Raw genomic sequence first — 13,160 nt, forward strand, 5'->3', positions numbered from 1 at the left:
GTTTAACTTCATGCCATGCATGTAAGCAGAATTTCTTTCAGTATGACAGAATCATTTCATTTAGCCTAAGGGTGAGTTTGGAGATCAACTATTCCAACTCCCTCATTTCACAGATGCAGAAACTGAGATAGAGAAGCACAGTGTTTTATATAAGGACATACAGATATTAAGGGGCAGCACCCAGATTTGAGCTGACATCTAACTCCAAATCTAGAGCTCTGGTGAGAGACTAGACTAATGAAGGGGGACAGAAGTTTGTGAATGATCAACAGACAATAATCCAAAAGTCACATTCATTTTGGATTTTTAGAATAAAATCAAATACCAATGCATGTGCTGCGTACGCGCGTGCGCGCGCGCACACACACACACACACACACACAGAGCTTTTTGTATTGGTCCCTAACTTTGTCCCCACGGAACCCCATTTTTAATATTGCGGCAGAATGTTCCCAGGAAAAGATATCTCCAGGAAAAATAATTCACTCCCCAGTAACTGAGATCTTCCCATCTAAATTAGTGGACAGGGGTTTTAAAAGCTTTCTGAAACATGTGGGCTTGATCCCTTGGCATAAGGAATAAATACTTGAGATTTAGGAAGTGCATTGACTGTTTCAGATCACTAGTTTATTATTTAAGATTTAGGGTATTGAATAAGCCATTAACGAAATTGGTCTTATGGCCTTAGAAGAATTAACACCCCTTTAAAAGTTCAAAGAGATAGTTCGCTTCTCATAGGTAAGATCTGGGTTATGAATGGGAGGCAAAAACTATCAGCCTTAACCTAAAGACTGAGAAAGTATCCCTGAGAGATTGTTTTCCCCTTGGGTAGGAGCTAGCACCTAATCTCTATTTTCCTGACTTCTAGCATCAAGCTTCATTGAAAGAAGAAAGATCAAATGCATGCGGACCTTAAAGAAAAACCTACTTAGAAACCCGTCCAATGACCCCAAGACATCCCACCATGTTCACTGCTGCCAACTTTCACCCCTTATAGGGAGCACTTACGCTGGTGGAGGCGATGGCTTCCTGAACGCTTTCTATAATGAACTCCTTAGTGATCCTTCGAGAGGGCAGTTCATTGAAGAGGGAATTGATCAGGGCCACTTTGGCTGCATCGCGTCTCGCCTCTGCTCTGCTTAGGCAGCACTGAACAATATATTTGAAGAAGAAAAGAAAAAAGAAGTTACCAAGGCCAACAACGTTCTCATTCATCTGTTGTTGTTGCTGTTGTTTCGGGGGAGGCGCTATTCTTACACATGGGGCAGCTAGGTGGCACAGTGGGTAGAGCGCTGGGCCTAGAGTCAGAGTCAAAGACCTGAGTTCAAATCCGGCCTCAGACACTTCCTAGCCGTGTGACTCTAGGAAGTCGCTTAAACCTGTTTCCCCCGTTTCCTCATCTGTAAAATGAACTGGAGAAGGAAATGACAAACCGCTCCAGTATCTTTACCAAGAAAACCCCAAATGGGATCATGAAGAGTAGGAGACATGACTGAAACAAGTGAACAACAAAATTCTTACACGTGTTTTCACTGTTTTTACAGAGATAATCCTCAGTTTTCATGTCTGTATATTCCTGTCATCTACAAACAACTTCAATGGCTGTCAAAATTAAAAAAAAAATAGACAGTACTTTCTCCTCTTGTCTCTAGATTTTCATGACACTGCTCTCCCCTGTGTCTCCCCTTAGCTGTCTGACCACTCCTCAGCCTCTTTTGCTGGACCTTCATCCAGGTCATGCTCACTAATCATGGTGTCCCACAGTCCTCTATCCTGGGCTCTCTTCCGATCTTCTTCTATACTATTTCACTAGGTGATCTCAACAGTTCCAATGGATTCAATGATCACTTCTATTTTGATGGTACTCAGATCTATATATCCAGTTCTAACCTGTCCACTGACCATGCAGTTTTGAATCTCCAATTTTCTACTGGATGCCTTGAACTGGATGGCTCATAAACATCTTAAACTCAATGTGTCCAAAAGCTAACTTCCCCCCAAACTGCCCCTTCTTCCTAATTTCCCTATTAGTGTTGAGGGTACCACTAATCTCCTAGTCACTCAGACTCACAGCTTAGGTGTCATTGTCATCTCTCTCCTCTGTATCACCATCCCCTCCCATATCCAATCTGTTACCAAGTCCTGGAACCTTTGTAATATTTCCTGAATATTCTCCCTTCTCTCCTGACACTGCCCCTACAATGATCTTATCATCACTTCACATCTGGGCTATTGGTTGGTCTTCCAGACACAAGTTTCTCCCCATTCCAGTTCATCTTCCATTCAGCTATCAAAGTGATCTTCCTAAAGGTCAGGTCTGACCATGTCACTCCCCAATAAACTCCAATGGCTATCACCTGCAGGATCAAATATAAAATCCACTGTTTTGCATTGAAAACCCTTCATAATCTGTCCCTCTCACTTTTCCAGTTTACTTATACCTTATACACCCCTTTCCAGGTACCCTTTGATCCAGCCACACTGGTCTGTCTCCTTGCTGTTCCTCTCACCAGACTCTCCATCTCTGGACATCTCTGAACTGGATTTTCTCTAGCTGTCCTCTATGTGTACAATGCACTCCTCCTCAGCTTCACCTCCTGGTTTCCCTGGCTTCATTCAAGTCCTTGCTTAAATCTCACCTTCTAAGGGAAGCTTTTCACAATTTCCCTTAATTTTAGTGCCTTGTCTCTATTGACTATTTTCAATTTATCTTGTATATAGCTTGTATGCACATAGTTGTGTGCATGGGATTTGCCCCATTACACTGTGAGCTACTTGAGAGAAGGGATTCTTTTGCCTTCCTTTGTATCTCCTACACTTAGCACAGTTGCTGGCACATAGTAGGTACTTAATAAATATTGATTAATTATAATCCAGGCTGCAGCGGAAGGCTGAGGCTATTGGATGTCTGAGGTCAGATGTTTTGCCCTGCAGTAGGACTAAAGCACACGGTGTTTCTGCAGTACTTCCAGCACTAATACAGTGAACCCCAGACAACAGAGATCCACCAGGCTGCCTAAGGGGTGTGGGGGAAGGGACTGGTTTATGGGTCATTTTGGAAAAATGAAGCCGGTCAGAGCTTCCTGCAGACCAGCAGTGGGATAGGGACCATGAGCAGCTGCTGCATTTTCAGCTTGGGCAACATACAGAAACCCAGTCTCAAAAAAAAAGAAAGAAAGAAAAGAAAAAAGGAAAAAAAAGGCAATTAGCATGGGAGGGGTTTTAACTGACTTAACTAGAAGAGACAGTTCCTTTATCCTTTAAAATTGAAAACATGATTAGAGTTCAAAAAAGTTTATGTAGAAAATTTTGCTGCTTTTCCACAATGATTTGGATTGACGTGTTCAGCCACTCCCTAAAGCCTGCCTAGGAAAGTTATAGGCCTACAGCCAATTACCCAGTGAAAATTGATAGCTGTCTCAGACTTCCATAGCACTGAGATAAAGGACTGGCAGGTACCTCCATGGCTTTGTGTTGTGGGGCTTTTTGATCCTCTAGGGGCTCAGTTGTACTCAGAGGTCCTACTTCTACAGCTCAGGGATCTCAGACTATGCTAAAAACACCTGGAATAATTCTTAAATGATATTTTTAAATTGTTCCTGAAGGAAAGAACAAATAAACATAAATATTTTTCTTCTTTGCAGTTCTTCCTTTTATTCTCTAGCTTTTCTAATTAAAAAAAAAAAGTTCCATTTCCATTCACCAGGAATGGTGCAGGAATGTTTGAAAATATAATACCTGAGTCCCTGGTGAGCAATTGCACAGACTGCATGGTGAATGATATCAAGTTCCCTTTATGATTCTTTGTTTTCTTTTTAATAGGGTGCTAATTTTCCAAATGTTTTGCTAGTATTAAAAGATAACCGCAAAAGAAGTTCATTTTGAAATGCATTTGACTTTACACAACATAAAATAGAACATTTGGGGTTGCAGGATGGGGATGGCAGGCTCTCATGGAACTTTATAACTTTTAATCTAAATAACGCCAATTTAAACCATCTTTGGGAGAAAGAGAACTAGTAAACACCACATTGATAAAAGAAGCTCTTTCTTTTAAGTAAAACCAGTTAAGTATCAGATCAAAGAGCAGGCATACATTTACAACCAAATGGGATTGCTTTGGAGATCAAAGGACTATATATCTGAGAGGACAGAATGGGCCTTATACTCAGAGAACATTAAAAGGAACTATGGAGACTTAAAAATATCAAGATTTTTAAAAAGTCATATGTCTCTACTTATTGTTCCAATTTATTAAATCTTCTTTTAATATGGGGGAGAGAATGCACTAATTAATAAGCACATAAAATAAAACAAATTCTGTATCATCAAAGGACTTTTCTTGCTATTGTATTTCTGAAACACAACTACACTTCAAAAAAATCTGCGTAAAATTCACCAGTTCCTTCCTTCGACATTTGGGGATGAAGGTAAAAGACAGTATATGCATTTTTTTGGGAAAGTTCTCTCTCTTCCTTAGGGAATTATCTTTCTACTTCCTTTCCCAAATCATAAAAACCTAGTGTTAGACAAGAAAGAAAATGTTTTTGCTATCTTTCCTGTGAAATAGTAGAGTTAGAATGCCCTAGCCCAAGTAGATAGAGCCAAAAGGACAAAAAATCATTAACTTTATTAAACTAACCATTGACAAATCAATCAGAGAGACAATTTTTAAAAAACGATGAAATGTGGCAAAACATCCCTCATGGTGAGATTTCTTCACCTGCAAAATGACAGGATCAGACCATATGTTCTCTGAGGTCCCCTCTAGGTCTGACATTCCTTGATGCTATGCAAGAGTCCTGTGTCGAAGTCAGCACTGGTCAACTTCAGCTTTGGGAATGAGTCAAGTGAGGAGGAAATCATAAGATTATTTCGAAACACTTCCCAAAACACCAGTACCCTGCCAAGGGAGTTGGGCTTTCCAGGTATGTATCACATTCGTAATTTTTTTAATGGAACTCAATAATAGAGGTTTGCAAACTATTTTATATATGATAACCACTCAAAATTAACTTCTAGCTCTCACATTTCACTTAAGTACAAAGCTAAAATGTTTAATGGACAACGTTGTCCATTGTCCATCTACTCGCCAATTCCTAGTTTATCGTTCTGTGATTTCCAACTGGCAAGCAGACCGCCACCAAGTATTTATCAGGCTGTTTAGGGGATTTCACTCATTGTTAGATTATAAATCACAAGAGTCATTTCAGAGGCTCCCAGCTTTCAGTACCAGCAATCTCTTACCCTGAGAGTGACTTGTGAAAAATAAATCTATGGGGACTCTTCCAGGGAAGAAGCTCAAAGACTATTTTGTCATCAATAACAGGACATTGACTTTGAAGTCATGACAGCTGGGTTTAATTCCCATTCCTGCCACCTTGTGACCTTGGACAAGTCAAGGAACCTTTCTGTGCCTCAGTTTCCTCATCTGTAAAATGAGGAAGTTGTACAAGATGGTCTTTAAGGTCCCTTCTGACTTTAGATCATTTTTATGATTTCTACTTCCTATCCTATGTCCCTATGATCATTTTTAAGGCCACCTGTGAGGGACAGCACAGCCTAACCATGAACATTTGGCACAGAGAAGTTACAAAGTGTGGGCAAAGTTGCATAGAGAATTTATACATCCCCTGCTCCCAGACTCAAGTGTGCTAATCCAGCATTTCTTAAACTTTCCAGGAACCACCAAGACATGACAAAAGACTTCATAGTACAGTCTAATTCACCTACCCACCTTTTATTTCACCCTCCCCCGCCCTTTCCTTACTGCCACCAGCCACCCACCAAAAATCTCACTTCACCTTGGAAATGAGTAGTGTAGAGAGCTGAGTGGTTGGAAAGGAGATGAGGAGGGTAAGTAAAAGTAAGTAGCTGATGGGATATAGGGAGGAGTTTTCTGTTACTATGTATATCATCCGCTTACACTGCCAAAGATTAGCTCTCTTTGAGTCATGCCACTGTCAGAAGCATGATCCTTGGAGCCAGAGGCCTTGGGTTCAAATCCCGACTATTTATTACTTCATCTTGAATAATTCATTTGACATCTGGGCCTCAGTTTCCTCATCTGTAAAATGAGGGTGGGGAATGAACTAAGATCTTTTCAACTCTAAATCTATGTTCCTTGTCATTTTTCATGGAGTAGGAAGGAAGTTGAATAGAGAGCTGTGAGGATGAATATTATCAGCTACCATAAAAAGGTGGGGAATAATGAGAAAATAAGTAAGACGGAGAATAAGATCTTTCTTTTTGCTTGTGGGTTGATCTTTTTGACTTGAAGGAAAACCAGTGATAGTGAAATCCCATGCTCAGAAATTCTTCCAAACAGTAAATCATCATGCGTGACATTTTAGATAAGATTTTGGGCCACAGTGGATAACTACCTGGAGAAATACTGCTTGAATCAGCTCCATACAGCCTCTCATTTGTTGCAGGAGTATGCTGAAAAAATGTTACATGTTTCGCCAGATCTCATCCCAAAGGACAAAAGTGAACAAAAGTGAAGTGTGTTTCTACTTAGCTACTCAACTCTACAAAAAATTATTGTGCACCTTGGAAATTGAGGGGATGCCCATCAATTGGGGAATGGCTAAGCAAGCTGTGTGGGATAGGATTGTAACAGAATGCTACTGTGCTGTAAGAAATGATGAGCTGGTTGAGTTTAGAAAAACATGGAAGGACTTGCAGGAAATAATGAAAAGTGAAGTGAGCAGAACCAAGAGAATGTTGTGTGCTGTAATGGCAATATTCTTTGAAGAATAATTGTGAGTAACAAAGATATTCTGAGTACTATAAGTACTCAAATCAACTATAAGGGACCTATGAAGGAAAATGCTATCTACCTCTACAAAAAGAAATCTGCATAGTATGGTTCGACATATATTTATAAATCTGCATTACATGGTGGCCTTCTCTAGTGCGGGATGGGGAGGGAGAGAGGAAGATAGTTTGGAACTTAAAATGTAACAAAAAATTAAATTAATTTTTAAAAAAGAAAAAAAATATTGAGCACCTACTGTGGGCAAGGTGTTGGAGACACAAATACAAAAATGAAACAGTTCCTTCCTTCAAGAAATTTACATTTTACTGAGGGGAGATACTGAGTCAAAGCTAAATAAATACAAGTGAGGAGAGAAGAAAACACTGATAGCTGGACATGGAGGGATGAAGGGGTTTAGGTAAAGCTCCTGGAACTGAGTCGATTTGAGCCTTGAGGAAAGCCCGGGCTTCTAAGGCGTTCTGGAAGATGGGGGGAAGTATATTTCAGGCTTGGAGGACACCTCTGAGTAAAGACGCAGATCATCTAGTTTTTCTAGAATGTAGAGAGAATGGAAAGGAGTAATATATTTCACATTATTTCACTAAGAAGGCCATTTGAAATCAGGTTATGGAGGGCTTTTAATGACAGATTAAAGAGCTTGAATTTTTCCAGTAGTTAGCAACTGAAAATTTTTGAGTGAAGTAGAAGCATGGTTAGACCTGAGTTTTAAGAGTATTGTTATTATTCATTCAGTCATAGCCAGCTCTTTGTGACCCCATAGACCATAGCACATCAGGCCTTCTTGTCCTCTACTATCTCTCAAAATCTGTCCAAGCTCATATTTGTAATTTCCATGAAATCCTCTATCCATCTCATCCTCTGCCATCCCCTTCTCCTTCTGCCTTCCCAACTTCAGGGTCTTTTCCAATGGGTTCTGCCTTTTCATCATGTGGCCAAAATATTTAAGTTTCGGTATTGGTATTTGAACTTCCAGTGGATAGCCTCAATTAATTTCTTTAAGTACTGACTGATTTAATCTCCTCGCTGTCCAAGGGACTCACAAAAGTCTTCTCCAGCACCACAATTTGAAAGCATCAATTCTGTGGTGCTCAGCTTTCCTTATAGTTCAACCCTCAAGAATATTATTATTAAGAATATTATTTGGGTAGAAATTGGGGGGTTTCTCAACCTGGGTTCCTAGAGAGCCCAGAGAGAATCTCAGCCTCCAACTAGATCCACTGCCTGGGGGTTGAATAACTTCAAATGCCAAAGTGAAAAGAAAAGTATTAACATGCTAAGGAAGACTGCTCACTGACAGCAGCTCCAGCCTCCCAGGTCACAGGTTTTGTTTTATACTTATTCAGGTGTAGCCAGAATGGCCTTTGTTTTCTTTGAATGACTCAGCTTACCTCATTGAGCCTCTGGACACTGTGGCTTGCTCTTCCGGGGCAGGAGGCCCGGGGAGCATGCCGGGAAGCAGACAACTTCCTGTGTGATGAGTCATGGGGCTGGCTGAGGGGAGGTGTTAACGGCTATGCTAGGGGGAGGGGCCAACTCAGGAACCAATCGGCCCTGGTCATTCGGGCGGAGCTTGATGATGTCAGAGACCCTATAAGAGGGGAGAGGACAGCTCGAAGAGCTCTCTTTTCCTTTTCCGGTTGGAGCCAACGACAGTTACAGAGGCAGTTACGACAGTTACGTCAGTTACAGCCACAGCCATAGCTGAAGCAGGAGCTGCCAGTAGCAGAGCTAACCTACGGGAGAAAGCTGAACAAAGACTTCAGGCCATTACAGCGACAGTTACAGCGACAGTTGGAGCCAGAGGCAGTTACAGAGGCAGTTACGACAGTTGCAGTTTCAGTTGCAGACACAGACACAGCTGAGGCAGGAGCTGCCAGTAGCAGAGCTGATCTACGGGAGGAAGCTGAACAAAGACTTCAGTCCAGTGGGTAATCTTATTACCATAAAAGGGGGAAACATGATTTTGCTTTACGCAATCATGTTTCTCTGTAGCCTCCTGGTTACTCTTTCAAGGCGTACTTATTGGGCCTGGAAGATTATGATCAACATATCAAAATGGGGCTTCTGGTTCATGGGTTGGTTACTGTGGAGCCTAAATAAATGTTTTGATTCTTCTGCCTTCTACTTTGAGAGTTTCTTATATCCGGCGGTTCCGAACCTTTCAGACATGCACAGCCAGGGCAGCTAGGTGGCACAGTAAGTGGAGCACCAGCCCTGGAGTCAGGAGGACCTGAGTTCAAATCTGGCCTCAGACACTTGACACATGTACTAGCTGTGTGACCTTGGGCAAGTCACTTAACCCCAATTGCCCTGCCTTACCCCTCTCAAAAGAAAAAAAAAAAGAAAGTATACAGCAAAACAGCAGCCTTCTGTACCAGTTTAGGACAGAAAATTAATACCTTTCACAGGAGAGAAAGGTAGAGAAAGGGGGAAATCAGTGAAGGGGAAAAGGGTAGTTTCTGAGAGAATATTTGCCATGCAGCTGACAAGGTTTTTTATTGGAATAAGAAAACACTCCCTGTTCAAGGGCAGGAAAGAAGAGGAGGTGACCAAATAGTTTTACAATTGTTAAAGAAATTTGCTTGATCTAAGACAATGAAGTTGAGGTAACCATTTAGGCAATGCTTTGGAGGGAGCGCTGGTGTATGATTTTTTGTTTGCAGATGACTGTGCACTCAATGCAGCCTGTGAAGTTGAGATGCAACAAAGTGGATCCATTCTCTGCTGCTTGTGCTAATTTTGGCCTAACAATTAACACCAAGAAAACACAAGTGCTCCATCAGCTACCACCACATCATCCACATGAAGAACCAGTTACAGCAAATGGAGAAGTTTTGAATGCTGTGGATAAGTTCACTTACCTTGGTAGTGTATTTCTAGGGATGTACACATTGATAATGAGGCTGATGCAACCATTGCCAGAGCTAGCTCAGTGTTTGGGAGGCTCCAAAGTAAAGTATGGTAGAGAAGATGTATTATACTCACTACCAAACTGAAGGTCTATAGAGCTGTGGTGCTGACCTCATTGTTGTATGCCTGTGGATCCTGGACAATATACCCGTGCCATGTCAGGAAACTGAATTGCTTCCATCTGAATTGTCTTAGGAAGATTCTGAAGATAACCTGGCAGGATAAGGTACCAGACACTGAGGTCCTTACTCGAACTAAACTGCCAAGCGTTCAAACTCTGCTTCAGAGAGAGCAACTCTGATGGGCTGGCCATGTCCTTCAAATGCAAAAGTATGCTTGACAAAAAGACTATTTTATGGACAACTCACACAGGGCAAGCATTCACATGGTGGTCAGAAGAAGCAATACAAGGACACTCTCAAGGTCTCTCTTAAGAACTTTGGAATTGATTGTGTGATGTGGGAGACACTGGCACAGGACTGCTCAGCATGGTGTTCCCACATCAGAGAAGGTCCTGTGTTCTATAAGCAAAGCAGAATTGAAACAGCTCAAAGGAAATGCAGGATATGCAAATTTAGAGTATCCACCCCAAATGTTCACATGGACTATCTGTGCCTGACCTGTGGTAAAGCATTCTGAGCTCATATTGGTCTGATCAGCCACAGTTGGACACATTGAAACTTGATTCGAGTGTAGTGATGTCATTTTGGTCTTCTTGAGAATGACGGAGAACAACCAACCAACCAACCATCTAAGGACAACAAATGGTTTTTCTCACCTTGGATGGAATCATCTGCTACTGTGTCCTTACATTGTGTTTTATTTTTCTTCCAGTAGCTATTATAGATTGGAGAGCGGAGAGGCTAGAAGCTGGAGGACCATTTAAAATGCTATCTATCCAGGCAAGAGGTACCAAAGACCTGAAGAGATCGTTGGTAACAGTGGAAAAAGGCAGTTTCAGTGGATTAGTAGGGTCACAAGCCCAACAGTAAGAGTTGACAGACAAGACAACTATTGTAGATATTACATTTTCTTAGGAGTTTGTTTGTGAAAGGGAAGAGAGATATAGGTTTGAAGAGAATTTGAAGAGATGACAAGGTCAAGAGATGATTCTTTTTCTTTAAGGAAGGTGGAGACCTTAGTACATTTATAGACAGGGGGCAAGTCAGTCAGTTAGTCGACAAGCATTTATTAAATATTTACTTGTACTGTGTGGCAAGTTCTGGGCTAAGCTCTGTAAATACAAAGAAAAGCAAAATAAAGTGCTCATGTTAAAATGAGGTGGACAACATGCATATAACTATATGCAAACGAGACATATACATGTATGTAGGGGGACAGCTAGCGAAAAGTCATAGTTAATATATAAAGTATTGTGCTCCAAAGAAAAGTAAGGAGATCAGTCTCATTGGACCACAGAGTACATGGAAGGGAATAAAGTGTAAGAGAGAGTGGGAAAGTAGGAAGGGGCCAAGTCTTGATGGCCTTTAAAAACCAAAAAGAGAATTTTCTATTTGATCCTGAAGGTAATAGGAAACCCACTAGAGTCACTTGAGTAGAGAGGTGATACAGTGAGACCTGTGCTTGAGAAAAGTCAATTTGACAGCTGAGTGGAGGATGGACTGGAGTAGGGAGACACTTGAAGAAGGGAGGCCAACTAGGAAGGTTGGTGATGGAGTGAGTTGAATATACCTGCACTGGGGGAGTGGCAGCATCAGAAGAGAGAAAGGGAAATATATGAAAGATGCGATGGAGGTAGAATTTACAGGGCTTGACAACTGAATCGATATGGGAAGTGAAAGAGAATGAAGAATCAAAAATGACACAAAGATTGGGAACCTAGGGAACTGGAAAGATGATAATGTCCCTACTAGTAATAGGAAATTTGGGAAGAAGGGAAGAGAGTAAGGTTTTGGAGAAATGACAATGAATTCTCTTTTAGATATATTGAGTTTAAGACGCCTATAGGATATCCATTTTGAGATGTTAAAAAGGCAGTTGGTGATATGAGACCTCAGCTCGGGAGAAAGGTTAGGACTAGATGTATAAATCTGACAGTCACTTGTAGAGATGATAATTGAAACCAGGGATCTGATGAGGTGACCTAGGGAGATAATACAGAGGAAAGGGAAAGAGAGAAGAGGGCCCAGAACTGAGGCTTGGGGGATACCCCTAATTAGTGGTTGTGACCTGGATGGAGATCCAGCAAAGATGATGGAGAAGGAGCTCCTTCAGCAATATCACAAAAGACCTAGAGTGGAGAAAGTATATGACAGTATCAAAGGATTCAGAGAGCCCAAGAAGAATGAGGACTGAGAAAAGACCATTAGATTTGCCAATTAAGAGATCACTGGTAACTTTGGAGAGAGTAGTTTCAGTTGACTGATGGAGTTAGAAGCCAGATTATAGAGAGTTTAGAAGTGAGTGAGAAGAGAGGATGTAGAGACACTCAGTGTAGACAGCTATCACAAGGAGTTTAGCCTAGAAAGGTGCAGAGTAGGTGGGAATGTAGGTAACAGGAACAGTCAGATCAAGTGGTCCAATGACACTGACCTCCTTACTTTTCATTGGAACACAATACTTCATATATTGACTATGGCTTTTCGCTGACTGTCTCCCTACATACAATGTATATATCTTGTGTGCTTGTACTTAGTTATATGCATGTTGTCTACCTCATTTTAACATGAGCTCTTTCTTTTGCTTTCTTAAGGATGACAGGTGAGGGCATTTTTGCAGGTAGCATGGAAGGAGCCAGGAGATAGTGTTTGATGTTTAGAGAGAGTGAGATAAGATGATAATCAGCTGGAGAAGACTAGGTGGGTCAAGATACATGGCACATATCGAGGGGTTTGCCTTGACAAGGATCAGGACAAGGACCCTACTACTCCACTGAAACTGCTTTTTTCCAGTGTTGCCAGTGATCTATTCAGGTCTTTGGTACCTCTTGCCTGGATAAATAGCCTTTTAAATGTTCCTCCAGCTTCTAGTTTCTCCCCTCTCCAATCTATAATAGCTACTGGAAGAAAAATAAAACACACGATGTAAGGACACAGTAAAGCAGATGATTCTATCCACGGTGGGAAAAAAAAACATTTGATGTCCTTAGATGGTTGGTTGGTTGGTTGTTGTCCTTTAGTCTCAAGAAGACCACTTCTTCATTGGAAATGAGGGAATGAGGAAATAGTGGGCAAAAGATGTATGATTGATGTCAATTGAGGAGAGGATAAGAGGGAGCTCTAAACACTAGGGAATACTAATATAAAATCAAAGGTGGTTCCTGCTCTCAAGGAGCTTACATTCTAATGGGGAGGGAAGGTGGAGAACACATTTTAGAGAGTTGTGACCAGAGATACATTGGTTTGTAAAGTTACAGAGATGATGAGGGGAGCCATAAAGAGATATAACCTTTTCAGGAGCAAAGGCATAGTCAATTTGATTATGTTTCCATAACTGGAAAGGGAAGAAA

At 41.2% G+C, this 13,160-nt stretch overlaps 1 protein-coding gene across 1 annotated transcript in view; it reads right to left on the bottom strand.

Moving 5' to 3' along the window:
* Positions 1-13,160, bottom strand: part of LIX1 (limb and CNS expressed 1) — a 58,465-nt gene that overhangs the window by 13,623 nt on the left and 31,682 nt on the right. Inside the window, exon 3 of the mRNA XM_036741709.1 lies at positions 1,009-1,149. Coding sequence (XP_036597604.1) covers positions 1,009-1,149 — 141 coding nt within the window. The remainder of the gene's footprint in view (positions 1-1,008; positions 1,150-13,160) is intronic.

Source organism: Trichosurus vulpecula, chromosome 1 (genome assembly GCF_011100635.1).
Source record: "Trichosurus vulpecula isolate mTriVul1 chromosome 1, mTriVul1.pri, whole genome shotgun sequence".
Taxonomy (NCBI): Eukaryota; Metazoa; Chordata; class Mammalia; order Diprotodontia; family Phalangeridae; genus Trichosurus; species Trichosurus vulpecula.